Here is a 20,536-nt window from a genome sequence, read left to right as displayed (position 1 = left end):
GAGAGCCTGTGTGAGCATCTCTTTCCAACTCTGCTTTCAGTGCCCTCACTTTTGTAGATTGAAATCTGCCATGGTAGGAGTATTTTTATCATGGAAATTGGCAAGTGCGTTTTTCAAATCAGGACTTTTTTCTTTTAACCTGAGAGCTGGTTGTTCAACACTTGCAGTATGCCACTGCTTTGGGTACCCCATTCCATGAAAGGTCATTGCAGGGTGGGTGTAGTGGTGGGTCAGTGGCTGTCTCAGATTTCTGGGCTGACAGGCTATTATCCCTGGGACTGTAGGACACCTGGTACGAGTTCCGGGTTCTGGCCGTCATGCAGGATCTGATCAGTGAGCCCAGCAACATTGCCGGTGTCTCCAGCACAGGTACTTGGGCTGGGGGGTTCTCTTACAACTGTGGGGGGTAAAAGCCACGTGGGAATCCCCCAGTGAGATAGCTAAAATGAGGAAAGAAGGCTGAATTGGAAACAACGGAGAGCTCTGGTTGAAGCTTGAGTTGTAGTGTTTCTTAAGGCCCTCCAACCCATTCTTCTGCATCCATGATGGACAGGATTTCTCCAACTAAAGAGCTGCATTTATGACACTTTCTAAAAGATAGCTGCAGAAAGAAATGTCGCTAATCTCATTATAGTTGTCAAAAATAACTTGACTTAAGTTCTTTTGCTATAAAATCCCTGTTTCCTCCAGTGTTGTCCTCTATAATGGGCTGGGGCAGTGAACTGGAGAGACAACAGGTCAGCACATATTTATTGAGTGCCTATTATAAGACTGCTTTATAATTATGGTGGTTTTATTTGGAAAATTACTGTTTGGTGTTGTTTCCCTCTACCCCTTCGTCTCTCTAGATTTTTTTCAGGCTAAATACAGCCAACTCCCTAGCATTTTCCCCATTTATCTTTCTTTGTCTTGGCCCTGGTCCCATTTATACACATCTTTCTCCGCTACAGTTCCTGCCTGAACACAGAAGAACCCCTCCCTTGCCCAGTGAAGTGGCTCCCTAGGTCTGGGAAGAGGCTTTTGCTTAGTGATCAAGCAATGGCACCATTTCCATGGGCACTGCTCACACAAAGACCTCTGGGACCAGTTGGCTCAGAGCTTGGCCAAGAAACTCATGCAGTAGTACTCACAGAGCTATAGAAGCACCAGAGCAGGCAGACTTGGGGGAGGAGAAGGAAAGACTGAAGAGGCACCAGAGCCCTGGGGCAGTGGGGTGTGACTTCTGCATCATGCTAGGCACCATGGACCTTTCTTTCTTTCTTTCTTTCTTTCTTTCTTTCTTTCTTTCTTTCTTTCTTTCTCCCTCCCTCCCTCCCTCCCTCCCTCCCTTTCTTTCTTTCTTTCTTTCTTTCTCTTCTTTCTTTCTTTCTTTCTTTCTTTCTTTCTTTCTTTCTTTCTTTCTTTCTTTCTTTCTTTCTTTCTTTCTTTCTTCTTTCATACAAAAGTCCTGCTATGGACACATACCTCTGTCGTGGCTTCCCTCTAGAGAAGAGACTCAGAGGAACAGGGAACAGAGTTTGCAGGATAGAAGATGTGAAGGTTTTCATCAGTGAACTATTCTGTGTACAGGGAAGATTCCTCATGAGTGAATGAAGGTGCAGCAACCTCAGCCCCCCTCCCCCCATCTTTAAGCCTCCCATTCCCAAAAGCTGTAGCATTCATTTGCCAACTCAACTCATCAGTGTGATTTGGGTTATTTTCATCCATCGTTATATCACCATAACAATGGGTTCCAGCCAAATATATCAGACTGCACAGAACCTAAAAAGTGGCACTTACTGTTATAACTGACTTTGAAGTAGGGTACAGTAGATGGGGTGTAGTCCTGGCTCCACTAACAAGCTGTGTGGATTTGGGCACAAAGTGAAACTCACTTCTTTACCTGTAAAATGAAGTGGGACCTGTGTTGAATGTCTGTGCTAGCTCCAGTATTCTGAACTTGAGACGATCAGTACGTGCTAACCTTCCCTGTAGAAGTTGCTTAGTTGTGCTATAATGACTTAGAAATAGACAGATCTGAATTCTGTGGTCACAACCTCTTCTCCCTGCTATAGCATTTTTCCCTCAAGGTACCTTCACATCTACACTCTCATTTTGTTAAGATGACATAGCAGAAGGCAGAAAATACCAACAGGAGGTCAGAGTAGCAGTGTTGTGGTTTGGGCACTGATCCGTAGTATCTATGTAAGCAACTTGCACAAACTCTGCCATGACAGTTTCTTTACCTTAGAAAATGAGAGCAATAGCATGTGCTCTGTCTCATTTGAGGGTATCAGGTAATATGCGTGAGAGCCCTTTGCAAACAGCAGTAGCCAACTATAGATTATTATTGAAATTATTACCCTTATGGGGTAAGGTATAGATGTGATTTCTTCTTTACAAGCTCTGTAGCTATCACTTGACTCCCATAAACTAGTCTTTTCTGTCTCTTCCCCATCTATACAAACCTCTTCAAGTGCTAGAGTTGAACATGGAGCCTGAGCTTTAACATTGTCTGTTCTACAGAGGTAGGGAAAAATACTTGGGAGGTAGTTGTCAGTGTAGGTGGGGGCTGTTATGGGAGGGAGGTAGGGAGTCATGTGTGTTCCTCGCCCCTCCCTGCAGACATCTTCCCACAGCCGGACCTGACCGATGACGGGCTAGCTCGGCCTGTGTTGGCTGGAATCGTAGCTACCATCTGCTTCTTGGCAGCTGCCATCCTGTTCAGCACCCTGGCCGCCTGCTTTGTCAACAAGCAGCGCAAGCGTAAGCTCAAGCGCAAAAAAGGTGGGTGTTTGCCCCCACCACCCTGCTCTACCTGGCTCAGTTTCAAATGCTCCCCATTGGGACAGAAGGTCCACTTTTAGCATGGTCTCCCTCGAAAAAAAGGGAAATTGGAATCTTATGGGTAGAACTACCAGCAGGACTTGATCTGGAAGAGGGAGTAAGGAAGAAGGATGCTGGGGAGGGTGTGCTGGGGCCAGAATGAGAGAGAAGGCAGGTGTAGTGGTGGGCACAGGACTCTGGACTGGACCCAAAGATGCCTAACATTGGAAGGGCTTGCTGTCCTATGTGGCTTTGCTCCAGCCCCTGAGGACACCTGAGATAAATTTTGTATCCCTGGCCTCAGTAGGGTCTCTTCCCCTTCTTTTTCCTTCCAGATCCTCCACTCTCCATCACTCACTGCAGAAAGAGCTTGGAGTCTCCGTAAGTGCCCCTGCTGTTGTGACGTATGGGCAGAGGGTTGAGGGTGGAGACAGGCAGGTGGTTTGTCTCACTCAGCCCCAAGACAAGTGTTTCCGAATTGTTTGCTGTTAACTGATCTGCATGGTAATTTTAAGTTGTCCACATTAACAGAGGGAGCAGTAGAGTGGACAGTCCAAATTAGCAGATAATCTCCTTAGCTTTGGAACGTGTTTGTTATTTTTTTTCATCCTAATAGATTTGCGTTCATAGTGTGTTTTGCTTAAGTTAATATTAAGATGGGCTTGCATTGCTTGAACACCCTGGAAATGAAGGTGACTAGACAGAGTGTGGCAGACAATAAGGGCAGGGCAGAATAAAAGTAGAAATGTGGGTGTTCATTCAAAAAATGGCCAGCACACATTTAGACAGTGGAGAGTTGGCCAAGGTATTTCATGCCAAAATATGCAGCCCATCTGCACCCCTTTTCCTTAGTATTATCTTAGGTGTTTGTGGTTGTTTGTTAAGAGAAGAAAAAGAAGTGCAGGAGCAGGTGTGCCCTGCCTCACACTCCGGCTCCTTCACTCACCCCCACAGCCTGTCATCTGGCAAGGTGAGCCCTGAGAGCATCCGCACTCTCCGGGCCCCATCGGAGTCCTCTGATGACCAAGGCCAGCCAGCAGCCAAGAGGATGCTGAGTCCCACCCGGGAGAAAGAGCTGTCATTGTACAAGAAGACCAAGAGGGCCATCAGCAGCAAGAAGTACAGCGTGGCCAAGGCTGAGGCTGAGGCTGAGGCCACGACACCCATTGAGCTCATCAGCAGAGGCCCTGATGGCCGCTTTGTGATGGATCCCTCTGAGATGGAGCCTTCGATGAAGAGCAGGCGCATCGAGGGCTTTCCCTTTGCCGAGGAGACGGACATGTACCCTGAGTTCCGCCAGTCAGATGAGGAGAACGAGGACCCACTGGTGCCCACATCTGTGGCTGCCTTGAAGTCCCAGCTGACCCCTCTGTCATCCAGCCAGGAGTCCTACCTGCCACCACCAGCATACAGCCCTCGGTTCCAGCCCCGTGGGCTGGAGGGCCCCGGCGGCCTGGAAGGTCGGCTCCAGGCCACAGGCCAAGCCAGACCTCCCGCTCCCCGGCCCTTCCACCATGGCCAGTATTATGGGTATCTCAGCAGCAGCAGCCCTGGGGAGGTGGAGCCACCGCCCTTCTACATGCCAGAAGTGGGCAGCCCCTTGAGCTCTGTCATGTCCTCCCCACCCCTGCATACTGAGGGGCCTTTTGGCCACCCCACCATTCCTGAGGAAAACGGAGAGAACGCTTCCAACAGCACGCTGCCCTTGACTCAGACACCCACAGGAGGGCGCTCCCCTGAGCCCTGGGGTCGGCCAGAATTCCCCTTTGGGGGACTGGAAACCCCGGCCATGATGTTTCCCCACCAGCTGCACCCCTGTGACGTAGCCGAGAGTCTGCAGCCCAAGGCTTGCCTCCCTCGAGGACTGCCCCCCACCTCCCTGCAGGTGCCCGCGGCCTACCCGGGCATCCTGTCTCTGGAGGCGCCCAAGGGCTGGGCAGGCAAGTCGCCGGGCAGAGGCCCCGTCCCAGCACCGGCCTCCGCTAAGTGGCAGGACAGACCTATGCAACCTCTGGTGAGCCAAGGGCAGCTAAGACATACCAGCCAAGGTATGGGCATACCCGTGTTGCCTTACCCCGAGCCGGCTGAGCCGGGGGGGCACAGCGGCCCCAGCACATTTGGCCTGGACACCCGGTGGTACGAGCCCCAGCCCCGGCCCCGGCCCAGCCCCCGGCAGGCCAGGCGCGCCGAGCCCAGTTTACATCAAGTGGTGCTACAGCCCTCCCGGCTCTCGCCTCTGACCCAAAGTCCCCTGAGCTCCCGCACCGGCTCCCCTGAGCTTGCCGCCCGGGCCCGGCCCCGCCCGGGCCTCCTGCAGCAGGCAGAAATGTCGGAGATCACCCTGCAGCCACCGGCCGCTGTCAGCTTCTCTCGCAAGTCCACGCCATCCACCGGCTCCCCTTCCCAGAGCAGCCGCAGCGGGAGCCCCAGCTACCGGCCCACCATGGGCTTCACCACTCTGGCCACAGGCTACCCCTCCCCTCCGCCAGGCCCTGCAGGGCCTGCGGACAACCTGGATGTGTTTGGACAGACGCCTTCCCCTCGAAAGATGGGGGAGGAGCTGCTCAGACCAGAGCCCCCCCCACCGCCATTACCTACTTCAGGGTGAGTGTGAGCTGGTTTCTCCTGCCCACCTCCACCTGGTCATCTTCCACCCCCCATTCCTTACCTGCCCTCCACCCCTTCCATCAACCCAAATGACAGGGCTTGTCTGGACATGGTGCAGCATCCCTTTGGGAGAGTTCTGGTCTTGGCATCGACAGGGTGTGGTCATGGGGTTGAAGGTGGGGCTTACCTGCCCAGGTACCCTGCCAGGAGCATGAGGGATCTCCTCTACCCAGCCCAGAGATCTCAGGAGGCCCCCAGGGTGATGCGGAATGGACACACGTGGGCAAGGAGAGGAGGGTGTGGTGTGTCCGAGTGAGGGGTCACCTCAGTTACTCTTAGAGTGGAGAGCTCTCCATATCCCCGTGATCCTGGCTTTGGGGGTGGTTCCAGAGTTTACCCAGAGACCTTGTATCCAGCCTCCTTCCCTTCCCTGGGCTGTCCTCACTGCTAAGCAGGACCCTGAAGCCTCATTTCCCTGGACCACCAGGCCTGGGGCTCCTCTTCCCAATCTCCTGCCCATAGCAGCCTAGAGAGCGCCGGGCCCCTCCCACAGACTCTCCAGGGGGCACTCCTGGAGGCTGGGAGCAAAATCTCAGGCCTGTGAGCTGTGTGCCTGGAGCCACATACCCTACCCCAACCTGTGTGCCTCACAGGAAGCGGCAGACAGACAGACAGACAAACAGACAAGCTCCTGCGACCAGCCTGCCTGAGAGGGCACACACTAAACTGTAGCAGCTGGTATTCCAGGTACCAGAGTCAGCCTGGATGCCCGTCTGTGCCTCTCTTTCTCTCATCTTTCTTCCCTGGCCCTCCTCTTCCTCCTCCTCCTCCCCCTCCCCCTTCCTTCCTCCTCAAGTCTGGTTTTCTGTCTGTCTTTCTTCCTTCTCCATCTTCTTTGGGTTGGCCCGACTTGCTCCAAAGGGCTTACCACATCTCTGTAGTGCCCCCGGTCCCTCCTGCCCTCCCTCCCACTCTCTCTTTCTCTCTGGTTCCGTCCTTTGGTCTCTTTTCTTGATGTGGCCGCCTGTGCAGGGGGGCAGAGTGTTCCAGAGGAGGCTGGTCTGGTGGTAGGCAGGATGGGAGGCGGTTGGAGAGGAGGGAGCCCAGCGCCCTTCCCCTGCCCCATGCACTCCCACCCTCTCTGGTACCTGGAAGTACAGCCTCCCCTCCCACTCCCCCCTGCTCCTGGCAGGTGGAGAAGGTGGAGGAGAGCTCTAGCTAGGACGCCAGGCGTGGCGCGCCCACGGGACCCCGTGCCTCTGTCTGTGCAGGAGATGCTGTGCGCCGCAGCCCTGTCTGTGCTTTGTGCAGCGCCCATCTGCCTCGTCCATCGTGCCGTCTGGTTCTCTGTCTCTCTCCTCTCCTTCCCCTCACCCCATTCTCTGGCCTCGCTTGTGGTTCTCTGGCCCCTGTGCTCCTCCCCTCCTCCCCTCTGGGTGTGCGTGGGTGGTTCCCCCACGGCCCGTGTTGATAACTGCTTTGTTTCTGATTGATCTCAGCTATCTGGGCAGTGTTGTCGAGACAAGCCTCTCCTCAGCTCAATAGGTAAGGGAGCTCCGCGGCTGGGGTGGGGCGGGGGGGTGGACAGGCGGACGGGGCTTCGGCAGGGCCATCGCTTCCTTTACAGGGGAATCCAAACCATGTCCCCTCACCCCCTCTGTGGGCGGCAGCCTCTGCTGCTCTGTTCCCACGGCTTCTGGGTTCCCCACATCATGCTGCTCCAACAGCCTCACCAGGCCACGCTCGGGCACCGCCTAGCTGCAGCTTCTGATTCCCACCCCACATGCCAAGCCTGTCCCAGAGCCTCTCTGCAGTTTTCCTCACTCAGATCCCTGCTGCCAACACATCCAGGGCCTCCCACAGAAGCCCCCTGAGACCCTGCATGTACCCCAAGGGGCCTAGAATGCCTAAATCTGCTTTGCATCTCTGCACCTCTGGAAACGTCAGGGCCACACTCATATCCAGAAACAGACCCCCTTCTGCCCTCAGGCATAGCACCAGCCCCTTCCTTCCTAGACCCCGCAGAGACTCAGATCTTCCCCTCAGGTTGCTGGTCCCTCACAGTCTTCTTGGGATCTTACTAATATTCTCAAGGAGCACAGGGTTGGGGTGTGGCCCAGTTCCTTCCCTCAATAGCTGGGTCTTCCTTAGGACCAGGTCACCTGTAGTCCTGTGAGGGCAAGGGCAGGGAAATGTCACCACTTCCCATGTTCCTTGCCCTCTATAGCCCATTCTTGGTTGTTACAGGACTGAGATGTAGACCTCGCCCTCAGGCTTACATAGCTTCCAAGGTCCCTGTAGTAGTCACTCCTGATCTCCTTGGGTCAGAGCTCTAGGGTCTTGGGAGGATCTTCCCAGGGAGAGAGGACAGGCTTCCCCTGGGCAGGAAGAAATTGAGCAGTAAAGCAGTGCGCTCTGCTCTCCACTGAGGTTGGTCCTCTTCTGGCATTCTCCCAGGTGGAAATCTAGGAACTTGGGCATTTTAGAGGGGTATTGAGTCCCTTACAGAGGCTTAGGGTCACCTGAGACTCACTGTCTCTCATGGTGACTAAGATACTTCTTTTTTCCATGGACGCCATTGGCTGTACTTCTGGGAACAAGCAGTGTGGAGTCAGGAGAGCCTCCTGGTTTCCCTAGGTGAGAAGCATCGGCATCCCTTGCCCACCTAGTGATGTCAAGGGAGGCTGATTATCCGAACTCAGAACTATAAATCTTCAGTCATAAGAGTGGCCTCCCATAAGGAGGACTGGGATGCTGTGCCATTTCTTTATGATCTGTAGCTATAAAATTGTAGCAGCCAAGAGGCCCTGGGATCGCGTCTGCTGCTGGTTGGGTGCCACAGTGCAGCCATTAGTACTGGAGAGAGCAGGGAGGGTGTCAGGAAGTAGTTATGAGCCTTCCTTCATGAGGAGCCTCCTGTGGCCTACTGGGTGGGTGCTCCAGGGGATGGTGACTGGACCATCCTCCACCTTCATTACTCTCTCTCCCTGAACCCTAGTTGTGACCCCTCTGTCACGCCCAGAGAGGTGATAGCACCAAGACCAGTTCTCACTCCACTCTTGGAAAATGCCTGGACCTCATTCCCCATTGTTACTGCCACTCCCCTCACCCAGCTGTTGATCCCTGTCTCCACAATGTCCCCACTGCACCAGGTCTGAGAGCTGAGCTATCATACTCTCACTGCTGTGGCAAACCCAGAAACCAAGGGCAGCGACGAGGGAGATTTGGTTCCTTGGGGCCTGGCCAGTATCCCCAGCCTAGGAGAATAAAGTGCTCCCCGCAGCCTCGGAGTTAGACCTTGATGGTGCTGGGCAGCAAGAGCCACCGCTCACTCCTGCTTGCTGAGAGCTCCCTGGGCGCGGTAGCTGCTGGGGCCATTGGGAAGCGTCAGGCTCCTCTTCAGACGCTGTCTTCATGCTGCGCCTTTGCATGTGTCTCCACTCGGTCTTGCTTGGAGAAGATGTGACACGTCTTGTCTACGTTCGTTCTCGCTCTGTTCCTGTTTCCTTCAGTCTCTCTCCTGTTCCTTCTCCCCAAACCTGCAGTTGTCTTCCCGCCTCTCCTCCTCCTCTCTCTCTCCCCTTTTTCTCCTCTTCCCAACTCCCACCTCAGAGCGGGGAGTTGTATTGCGTGGACCTGCCCCTTCTGTGGCCGTCTGGGAGGCTGGTGCTTCTCTCGGCTCCCTCTCTCATACCAGTAGCAACCCTCTTCTCACACCACCCTTGAATCCCCTGTCCTGTTAGTGCCGACTTTGGCCTCTAATCAGGTGGGTCTGGGAGGATGGATGGGCCCCCTTTTCCTGGTGAACTGCAGGAAGGAGCTCCCATTTGGAAACAAATCTCTCCTGAGTTCTGAGGCCAAACACTGAGTTCTGACCCCACTAGAAAGTGGAGTGGATGCTGGGTGGATGCTGACCTTCACAATTCTGGCTTTCTGCTTTGTATATGGAGAATGAAGTGACCTTTTTCCTGGCTATGCCTCATATGTGAGTGGATTTCCTCAGCCTCTGCTCTAGTCTAAGGTCAGACAAGCAGAGTCTGCTGTCAGGCAATCATGAAGAGGATGAAAACGCTCCTTAAATCACTGCCTCTGCTGACTGGGACAGGCAGCTGCAAACTGTGTTGGAATGGTCAGCCCTCAGTGCAGTAAGAGTGGGAAATGTCCCATGGATTTTAACTTTTCTGTCCTGTGGCTTTGCCTGCTTTTTGAACCTTTTTGACTGTGTCTTTTCTTCACTATTCTGGGTAAGCACAGAGCTAAGCAGCCAAGGCCCCTGGGCTAAATGATTGTGATTTGGGTTTCTTATGGATTTTATGAAAAGAGAGAGAGAGAGAGAAAGTGAGAAAGTAAATTCCAGGCATTCTTTGGTGGTTCTGAACTGCAGAGAAACATCAGTGGGACAGAGCACTGGAGATTAGGGGAAACCCCATATGACAAGGAAGATCCAGAAAATCCCTTAGGCTTTTAGGCCTCATATTTTTACTTCCTGGGAGGAGGAGAGCCCCAGAGTTTGCTGGATTTTAGAAGAATTGAGTTTGGGAAGAGAACTGTGACCTCCATTTCTTGGAGAGCCCAGGGTTGGATGCTGTTCTAACAGGGTAACCTACTGGTCAACCTCAAATTCACGTACCAACTTTATTCCAGGGATAGGATGAAGTTGCTTAACCCAAGCTTCCCACTGTCTTGAGAGACACCATCACCCAAATGTCATTATCTGATAGTTCCTGCTGTGAGCTTGACTGGGGATAAGGTCACCCTTCCTAGAAAAGAGAGGCAGTTTGATTCCAAAAGGCTTTACATGATGCAGGTAAAGTTTGTTGGACCACATTCCATGTGTCTTTTCTGTATAATTTGCTTAAAATAAAGATCCATTTTACACCCCACCCCTTCCAGACACACTTGCTTTTATTTTATTTTTTTCTCCTGCATCCATAGAGTGTCTTGGTACCTTGAGGAGCCTTCTGTCATGTTTCTGTGTTTGAGCCCTGAGCCCAAAGCAAAAACAGGTGGATAGCAGGTGTCCTGGAAGGGCTGGAGCTTGGCTGTTTCACAAGGGAAATTTGGCTTATCCTTCTCAATGGATCATTACCATTTGGGAATTTTTGCTTGAAGATATAACATCAGTCAGCTTTTTCCAATCCCTGGTCTGTCTTACCCTGACTGTGCCACTGAAACAGAGATTGTCAATGACTATAACAGCAGGGCACACTGATTTCTCAGGTGAGGTATGGAAGCACTGTTTTTCTTCTAGATAGATTCTGTACCTGTTTTCTTTAGGAAGAAGTTAGAAGAGCAGTTTAGCCTAATGTTAAGAATCTTGGCTCTATCACATAATAACTGGATTATCAGACAAGCTGCTTAACCCTCCACATTCAGTTTCTCCCTATGGAAAAAATAGGATCAGTATAGAATTTACCTTTTAAGGTTGTTGCAAGGATTAAAGAGAACTATTGTAAAAAACATAGATCAGTACTTGCATGGTAAGTGGTAAATAAATGCTATATAAGGGAAATGATAAAAGTAATGATATGTTAATTTTCATATATCTCTGGATGTTTTACCTGGCTTGGAGAATCCCTAGGAATTTTTGGGGGCACCCTGAACCAGTTTCTCTTATGCCCTCATAGGTCACCCTGGATTATGTCATTTAAACACTGCTCTCTGGATTCACTTGCTTGTCATATGCCTCTTCAGACCATGCATCATTCACCTTGTGTGGTCTTTCTGAAAAGGCTGGCCAAGACCAGGGGAGAGGTAAACTGAATGGCGGATTCATACCTTTGATTTTCCTTTTAGGCAGCTGAAGAAGTTCTAGTCAAGGATGAGAAGGGGGTGAGGACATTCTACCAACAGTGCAAAGTCATGCTCCCTCATACCCTGGCCATCTCTACCCTTTGCCTGCCTTCCAGATTCCCTGGCAGCAGCACCTGCTATATAGGATCTCTGTGGGTAGAGTTTAAAAGAGGAGGGGATGGGGAATTGGTGGGTTGGGGCTTTGGGGATGGAAGACTGACTTCTATTGGTGAGTTGGACTTCTCTACGAGATGAGACCATGTGTTGCCTGTGTGTGCATGTAGGTGGGGCCCCCTAGCCCTGTGCTATCAGGGGGAAATCTACAAGTTGTTTCTGACCTGAAATTTGGAGGAGAGTCTTGATACTTTATTTACTAAAAGACTGTGGACTGATGATATCCATCAAAGAAGATGGAGGTTTCTTCATTGCCAGTTAATTCAGGAAACCCCAGAGACCAGAGGCTTATCAACAATTAGTCTGTAAGTTTTTTCTTCCTTCATCCCCACAAATGTGGCCAATACTGGGGAGATGGGGCTGCAGACCTCCCATCCTGCTGTCATTTGTTGTTCGATCTCAAATTGCTTGTTGCTCACCACTGGGGACTTCTTTTCCCCTCACAGGGTTGGCTGTCCTACTCCCTTTAATCAGAATTTACTCAAAACCAGTTGTGACGGAGATGGAAAAAGGAGATGTGGGGATTGAGGAAGAGTGTGATTCACCTCAGTCCACCATGGTCCTAGAATGTCCCTACTTCCCTGATGGTGTGCTAAAGCCAGCACCGGCGGGAAAGAAAGAGCGACTCCTCTCTCTCTCCCTTTATTCCTCAGGCTCCGAGTTTGGCTTACTTTGAGAAGAAATGACATTTATAACATACAAGTCTTCTAGATTTGCTTTTATGACTTTTGAAAAATTCTCTCCAGTATGCACAGATTGTCACAGAAAGTCCATCCTCCCAGCTACCTTTGGTTCCCTTTGTCACATGGGCTGCACAGGCTCCAGTCAAATTGTGGACTTCGTTCTAACCTCGTAGTTGATCCATCAGGCAAATGACAGCATCCATTCTGCAGCTGGGGGAGAAGGAGAGACTGATATACATGGTGTCTCTCCCAACCCTGGTTTCTCTACTGAATCTTAAAATGTAGAGATTCACTAGACACTTGCTACTGATGGCAAGGAATTTGGACACTAACCATCATAATCTATTTTTACCTTCTTTTATTTGCTTACATGGCTGATGGCATCTGAGCCTAGATTGCAGAGGGTCAGGGAGACACTCCTGCTGAAATGTTGGTAGATGGCAAGTATCTGTTACTTTTAGCTGCTAGGGCTCCGCCTGCCTTTTATAGATGGAGAGGAAGAAGCCCAAAGAAGCTGGGTTTTATGTACCTCCATCTCACTTGATATTGGGTTTCTCATTTAGCCCTGGCCTTCTCTTTTTGGAGGAGGACAATTAATTGGGGTGGGATTACTCACCTACTGCTTTAATCTGCCTTTTTACTTTTCACTTAAAGGTCTTGGTTGTGAGGATTTCTGAGAGCTTTGGACATTGAAGCTGCTTTCTTCTCTGACCTTCCTCCTCCATGTTTGAGTGATATGGGCTGGGGCTCACTATTAAAGTTTCTTTCTCCCTCTCTTAGGTCTTCTGGTTTCCATCTGAGGTAGTCCTCCCACTGCTGGAGCTTTCTACTGGGTTTTCTCCCTTCCAGGAGCAATCAAGAGGCTGATGGATGTCAAGGAAACATTGTGGATATCTGGGACTCCATAGAACTGTACTCTGTCCTCCTGTGGGTCGGCTATGTGGTTTTCTTCCAGCCCCTCTTCAAAAGCTTCCTCTTCTGGGAGCTGACCTGTGCCTCTCTAATTGTCCCTTCCAGAACACATCCACCTGCACCTGGGCATGCTGCTGCACCTGAGAGGCTGGAGGCTCTGAAATACCAACGGATAAAGAAGCCCAAAAAGTCATCCAAGGGCTCTTCGAAGTCAAAGAAACGATCCGGTAAACGGCGGATCCTCTCTTTCCAGTTCTCTCTGCCTTTATTATGGGATTGTTTGGCTCAGGGTCCCAACCTTGGGTTTTCTCTAGAATTAAAATTTTTTTTTTCAATGTTTATTTTTGAGAGAGAGAGAAAGAGAGAATGACACAGAGTGCAAGCAGGGGAGGGGCAGAGGAAGGAGACACAGAATCCAAAGCAGGCTCCAGGCTCCAAGCTGTCAGCACAGAGCCCGATGTGGGGCTCAAACTCACGAACTATAGATCATGACCTAAATAGCATGTTTTTTTTTTTTAGCATAAATACTATAAATAGCATATTTTCTTTTCTTTTTTGTAATATGCCTTTTGGAAATATCCCTATCTCCTTATATATTTCTTCTCTATTATTTCAGACCTTTTAGTTGGACATGGGAATTATGGGGTCCTACTCAGTGCTTAAGGGACATTGTGGCATGGACCCAGCCTCTGCTGGATGACCAAACTTTTCTCAGTGAGATAGAATGAAATCTCCTTACCTCATATAAAGGACATTTCCATTGAAATATGTCTGTTTATCCACCAGTGATAGATGGCTTCTAAGATTGTGCAAAAATAATTCAGCCCTTTTTTACACTTAGAAAACTATTTAATATTTATCATGTACTTTTTACCAATAGTTTTAGGAATCTTATGATAGGCTGTCAAAAAAAGACAGCTGCACAGTTTCCTTGCAGATCTTTAATAACCACTGGAGAGTAACTTTCTTTGGAGACTGGGAAAGTGTCCTGCAGAGGCCCCTGGACTCTCTGGAAGACAGTGAGCACTTGTCTCTCAGTTAGCCTTTGGGTGGTGCTATTATCCTATTAGTTTATAGATGGGAGTCCTGAGGCAGAAAAGAGGAAGAAGCTTTTTTTTAGGGTTTGGGTGAGAAATTGAGCCCAAAGCTGAATGTTCAACCTATTTAAGCTCATTGCAGTTGAAGTCACATGTACCCACCTACGTACATATCTATTTTTTTTTAACAAAAAGAGCCACATCAGTTTTTTTCCCTCTTGTTCTGTTACAGTGTCCTGTGCCCCATAATATGTTGATGGCTCCCAAATGTTTTTAGCCCCAGTCTCTTCCATAAGCACAAGTCTCATATTTCCAGTTGTCTGTTGAACATGTGCTTAGATGTTTTATAAGCCTTTGAAATGTCCAAAATAAAGTTATTGATTATCCTCTCCAAATCTGCATCTCTTCACTTCTCCCCCAACCTCACAAATGGCACTGCTGCCTACCTCACTGCTTGGGCTCCTTCAGCCTTGCTTTTCTTGCTCTCACGTGTCCTGTGCAATCTACTTGGTAAGGTCTGTGGGCCCAACTTTTACAGTATATCCTAAATCCACCTCAACTGCTAAAACTAAATTCTGAGTTACTCTCATCCCCACTCTGATTATTGCAGTGACTGCCTCACTGGTTATCCTGCTCCATCCTCGCTCCTTCTATAACATATTCTACACCCAGAAACTGAAGTGATCTTTAGAAAATGTAATAGCATCCTCTTTCAGCCATGGCAGTGTGCACACACACATGCACACACATGAACACATGAGCACACACCTGATTAAAACCTTCCAGAAATTTCCTGCTGCAACCAGAGCAGATTTCAAACTGATTACGATACTATTCTCTGTCTTTCCTGTCTCTGTCCTCTGTTCATTCTGCTTCATCTGCAATAGCCTTCTGTCTTTGAAATGTGGCACATTGGCTCTTAACCCAGGGGTTTCACATTTTCCCTTCCTTCTGTTGGTAACACTTCTCCCTCGGAGCTTCAGAAGGCTCCATTTAAGACTCAGGCATGACTCCTTCCAAGAGTAGAAGTGTGCATCAGTCATTGGCTCTCACATGGCCCTGTTTTCAGCTTTCTTTGTGCTGCTATCAGTATCTGAAAATTTCATTTCTGTATTTTTTAAGTCTGTAATGTTTGTTTCTTCCTCCTTACCCCACATTTAAGTATAATCTTCTAGAAACCCAGCGCTTTACTGCCCTTTCTGCAGAAGGCCCATGAGGCACAGGAGTGGCCCTAGAAGTCTTGGAAGTGCCAGGCCTGGTTCTATTGCAGGGATTGAAATCTTGGGCAAAGTCCATCATTTCTGGGGGGGCCAGGGGAGGGGTGAAAAAATGAGTCCCAACCCATTCTTAGATTCCTTGATCCCCAACACCTAGAATGATGCTTGGTACCCAAGTGGCACTAAAAAAGAAATACTGATATTACTGTAATAAAAATAAAAGTATTTCTAGTAACTACTAGATAACAGATTTAAACAAATATACTAAATATTAAATAAAAGATTAAAAAATGCCAATTGACTAGACCTATGCTACTATCCTACTTTCTCAGCTCAGTACAAGCAGGGAGCAAGTGTATGTGGTTGGTTACCCATATAACCAACATGGGGATCTCTGCTGTAGTGGCCTCCAGGCCCTGCTACACTCAGCGATTCTCGCTGTCATACTAGAAAGCCAGGATAGATGTCCCAGCAGATGAAAAAGGTGAGTGTGTGAGGTGACAATCTTCCTTTTCACCCACTTTATTTTCTTCCCATTTGTTTGGTGCACCTGTTCCCTTCTCTCTAGACGGTTCTGCCTCCCAGGCTCAGCAGCTTCCAGACTCCCAGGTTCTGTGGCCCGATGAAGCCGTCTGCCTCCGAAAGAAGAAGAGACACTCTCGGCCTGACCCTTTTGCCCGCCTCTCAGACCTGTGCCACCGCCAGCTTCCGGAAGACCAGACGGCGATTCTCAACAGCGTGGATCATGATGACCCTGGCCATGCCACCCTGCTGTGACACGACACAACTCTAAGTGTTCCCTGAGTGGCAGTGCTGGGCTGAGGGGCAAGGGAGGATGAGGGTGTGCCAGCAGGCGGGCAGTTTCTGGGGCTGCTCTGACCTTTGTTCTGTTCATTCTGCCTCTGGCCAGAGTGGAACCTCTGAATCCTGGCCATCCGGTCTCACTTTCAGGACAGAAGGCCAGGGGCAGACCTGTAGGTAGAGATCAGAAAGTGAACCAGGGACAGGGAGAGATCTGCCTCCTTCCCACCTCTCCCCTCTTCCCTGGCTTGATTTTTCTCACCTCTTCAAATATCTTTGGAAGTGAAGAAGGGGAAAGCAATGGCTTTTACTGCTCTCTGCTTGTGTTTCAGTTTCTCAAATCCTGGAAGAGGGCTGGACTTCCATCCCATCTTCCAAATCTACATATATATAGATATAGATACAAATGCATATGTATGTAGTTTGTGGGCTTCTCTATGTATATATATGTACATTGAAGCAAAGTGCTGTTTATTTCTGTGGTCAGTGAAGGAAGGAGGTAGAGGGCAGCAGACTGCTGGGGTTTGTGAGTAGGACTGGCTGAGAGCCAGCTGGGCATCTGATATCCGTCCTGGGTATTCTTCCTTCTGAAACAGGATTCATGGCTTCTCAGCTGAACTCTACCTTCTCCTGTCCAGAGCAGAAATGGGTCTTCCAATGCTTCCTAGCTGCCTGCTTTGGGGGTTCAGCAATGAGTTACCACAGAACTAAACACAAGCCTTTATTTCTTGGTTCCTGGGTGAAGAAAGGGTAGCCAGCAAAGGGCCAGACTGGCATCTTTCTTCCTTCCACAGTTTGTCCCATGCTGTGGAAGTAGAAGCTGCTTAGCAGTGGGGCCAAGAAGCAGGTCCTGATGCACAAACTCGAGCTGATTCGTCAGTCCCCTTTGGTCCAGCCAGGGCCAGAAGCCCTGTGGCCAAAGTGCTTCCCGTTCCGGAGCCATCTGTTCTGAACACCAAGCTGCCGCGGCTCTATTTATATCCTGCCTCTGGCTCGGCACCCTCTGGAGCGCTGCTCCAAAGGCACTGATTGGATTCCTCCTTTCCTTTTGTGGGAGCTAATTCCCCAGATTGATTAATTGCCACTTGTGGGGAGCCCGCCTGCGTCTCCTTTCCATCTCTCCACGTGCTGCCTGCAGACTCTTCTTTGCCCTGGGCCCTCCTGCATTCCGTGGACCCAAGCTCCAACAGGATGGGATCACATGAAGCTAGGGTGCCTCAGATTTCCAGATTCTGGGGCAACTCTGGATCCCCTCTCTTCCCTCAGTTTTATTTCTGTGGAACTGGCTGAGGCAAAGGGATGAAGGTAGAAGGGTGATAGGTAGGGGCCTGGGCTCTGGTCCTTTTTCTGCCAAAATCTTGTCCTAGTTCAAACTATTAGCACCCAGAAGCTTCTGTGCAGTCATCTTACAGTGACTAAAGATGCATCTCCAGTAAGATAATGGTGCTGCCCAAGAGCAGGACAGAAGGTCCTGAAGATGGATAGGGGTGCATCTGCTCTTTCCCTTCTTCTTATGCAGGAGCCTGTGTTCTGACTACCTGGGAATAAAGGTGGCTGTCAGGTTCCTTGAAGTATTTCCTTCTTGGTGCTGTTGTCTTGGTGGGTTTGGGGACATCTACCTCTCCCCAGTTACCTGCTTGGATGTTGGCCAGGTCAAAGCTCTAGAGGCTTCTGCTGGTCTCACTGCAGTTGCTACTGGTTTAGCCCACATGACCTCAGCAAGGGGGGCTCTGAGCGCTAGGGAGCTTCTCCCTGCTGGGAACTTCCATCTTAGGGAATGGATTCTTCTCTGCCACACAAGCCCTGGTGCTTCCTTTCTCTTGCCTAGAGAGTGGGGACCGACTCCACTTTTGGGGTCTGGCTACATGCCACATAACCATGGTTCCTTTCTAAGGGCAGTGAGTCATGGTGACAGAGGTGGGAGAGGGCAGTCTCTGGCCCTCATCTTGTTGACTGCCCCACTGCTCTGGACTGGGCCTTGCACCCTTGGGGTGGAGCTTCGACCTTCTGGCCAATGCACTTCTCCTGGCATCCAAGACCACTTTACCACCAGGTGGCAGTTCCAGCAAAACAGAAAAGCGGAGGTCGGGTGACTGTCTGCTTTTCAGAGGCAGCACTACCTCTGCCACTGTGCCCGATAAGTGACTCACTGAGTACCTCTCCTAGGGCGTGCAGGGAATGGACATGGGTCTCATACCAAGTCAGTTTGAACCCTCTCTGGGCATGTTGTTTGCCAACCAGGGTGGATCGTGGCTGAAATGTGAATGTGGGATGCCAGGGCTGAAGGACTTCAGGGTGAATTGGGCCAATCTTTCTGAGCCCTGCGCTTGGAATTCTAGGTCCTGAGCTTACAGAAGAGGAGAAGATGGGGTGGAAGGCTTTGCCATTTTAGGGTGTCCTACAAGACTGAGAGCCTATCTCTGGGCTGAGGTGCCTCAGATTACAGCTGTGCTTTCCCAAGCGAGCCATCTCCAGGGACCCCCAGTGAGCCATATCCAGGGCTAACAAAGGTGCTGACTCCTGTCTTCTCTTCTTCCTCTGGCAGTGCCCCTTACCTCAGCGCATCAGACCAAATGGTTGGAGCTGTGCTTTTTTGCTGGCCACTGAGTGGCAACTATGCTGGGACATCCCTAAGGCTAGGGAAAGGACACGTAGCCAACTTAACCTTTTGACGGCCTCACACTCATTTCTCCTCCCAAGAGGGCTTCCTTCTTGTGATGGTGTCCTTGAAGGCCAGCAGCCTCCCTGCAGCCCTGGGAGCTATTTCAGTCCTTCCTTTAAGGCTGTGGTGGAAATTGGCAGAATACAGTCCCCTTTGTCCCTCTGATGGAGGGTAAAGATGTCACAGGCACAGGCTTCCGTGCTGGGTGTGTGCGCATGCGTGTGAGGGCGTGGTTGTGAACATGTGCATGATGGGGGTATAGCCTTTTCTTGGGACCAAATGTCCTTTGTACTCTGCACTTGAACAATGGCGATGTGCACTTTTGAGCTTCCTAGGACTTTTGTGCTCCACTCTGTGGGTGATCAAACGTCCTCCAGACTTCCTCTTTTATGGTCTGGTAGCTTTGCAGAAGAAGCAACTCAGATAAAAACCTATTCTTGTGTCTCAGACTTTTGCCTATCCATTCATTCCACACCTTGACTGGAAACTGATTGTTTCAGGGTTAGGTGATTCTCAGACCAGGGAAAGGATTAAATGATTCTCAGAGGAGCCTGAGGCTGAAAGCACTTAGGGGGATCTGAGACTACAATTGTTTGAGGGGGAATAAATGAGCAATAAGGAGAAGGTGAATCCTGTTTCTTGATTGCTGGCTGACCACACTGAGTGGGTTTCATGGCTTGTGTGGGGCCATGTGTGTGTATCATTGTTTGTGGCCCAGCTCAGCACATGCTGGTGAGCCCTGCCGCCATATCTCCCTTGTGACTTTCCTTGAGAGATGGGGGGTATGAGAGGCCTTGGGAGATTCCACTTTCTCTATAGGCAGTCTGCTTCATCCCACAGGGCTGGTGAGGTCTGTGCCCCATTTAGAAGAGGGGCCTATGTCCCATGATCATGCTCTAGGGGGCATCTCAAGCAGGGGTAGACTGGGGTGAGTAATTATTAATATTTTTCAGTGCTCTCTGTCTTTATTTTGATTTGGGATCTAAAATATTTAGGATTAAACTGATTCCAGTTGTTTCCCTGTGTCCTTTTTATGCAGAAGACACTGGGTAGGGTTCAGATGTGGAATTTCCTGATGAGTTTGGTTTTTGTTTTAGCTCATTTGAGTTTTTGCTGAGTTGACAAAACAGTAGCTTCAAGGGAGAAACAGACTTCACCAAGTCAGGGTGACTTTGCCACTCCCCAGGATTAGAATCCAGGGCTGAGGTGTGCGTGGCTGGAGCTGTTTCTTCCAGTTTTGTTAGAAAAGCCTTCTGTGGGGTTGGGGTGGGCTGGGGCGGGGGAGAATTGTACATAAAGTACATTTTATTACTACATAGAAACATAAGGAAAGAGAAGCTAATGGTTAATCTTGAGCTTGCTTTGCTTGCATGTAAAGGAGCTTTGGGCGCCATCACACGGATTTCTGGGGAGCAGCAGGAAAGAGTCAAAGGGTAGAGATGGGTGGGAGTGAGGGGCAGCTCCCCTGAGTGCATCCCTACTGCTTCCCTGGGGAAGAGTGCACATTTTCACCAGCCATTCTAGGCCAGCTCTGCCTTCTTACCTTCTCCAAAATAAAAAGGAGGCAGGCTCTAGCAGGCTATAGGCATGGAGCCCCATGGGGCTATGCTTATTGCTTTGGGGAGAGGGTCTAGATCTAAACTGAATGAGGGAATTGATCAGGTGGGGTGTTTTCAGGAAGGGGATTTAGAGAGTTGGAGCATAGAAAGGAGGTCGAATTCTTTAGCCAAGTGTCTATAAGGCTGGAAGGGGAATAGAGAGCTAGGTTGATCATGGAGTAGAAGGTGGGGATCCTGGGATAGGACAGTAAGGCCAGAGCCAGGGGACATCAAATCTTACCTTTCT

At 50.1% G+C, this 20,536-nt stretch overlaps 1 protein-coding gene across 1 annotated transcript in view; it reads left to right on the top strand.

Annotated features, from left to right (window-relative positions):
• IGSF9B (immunoglobulin superfamily member 9B) overlaps window positions 1-16,005 on the top strand; it is a 46,867-nt gene extending 30,862 nt beyond the window's left edge. The window contains exons 15-20 of the mRNA XM_042906020.1: window positions 285-369; window positions 2,605-2,766; window positions 3,141-3,186; window positions 3,760-5,409; window positions 13,080-13,201; window positions 15,797-16,005. Of these exons, the coding sequence (XP_042761954.1) occupies window positions 285-369; window positions 2,605-2,766; window positions 3,141-3,186; window positions 3,760-5,409; window positions 13,080-13,201; window positions 15,797-16,005 (2,274 nt within the window). The remainder of the gene's footprint in view (window positions 1-284; window positions 370-2,604; window positions 2,767-3,140; window positions 3,187-3,759; window positions 5,410-13,079; window positions 13,202-15,796) is intronic.
• Window positions 16,006-20,536: the final 4,531 nt, after the last annotated feature.

The sequence above is a fragment of the Panthera leo genome, chromosome D1 (genome assembly GCF_018350215.1).
Source record: "Panthera leo isolate Ple1 chromosome D1, P.leo_Ple1_pat1.1, whole genome shotgun sequence".
Lineage (NCBI taxonomy): Eukaryota > Metazoa > Chordata > Mammalia > Carnivora > Felidae > Panthera > Panthera leo.
Note: the sequence above shows the minus strand (reverse complement) of the source record. Positions and strands in the feature narration are given on the sequence as shown.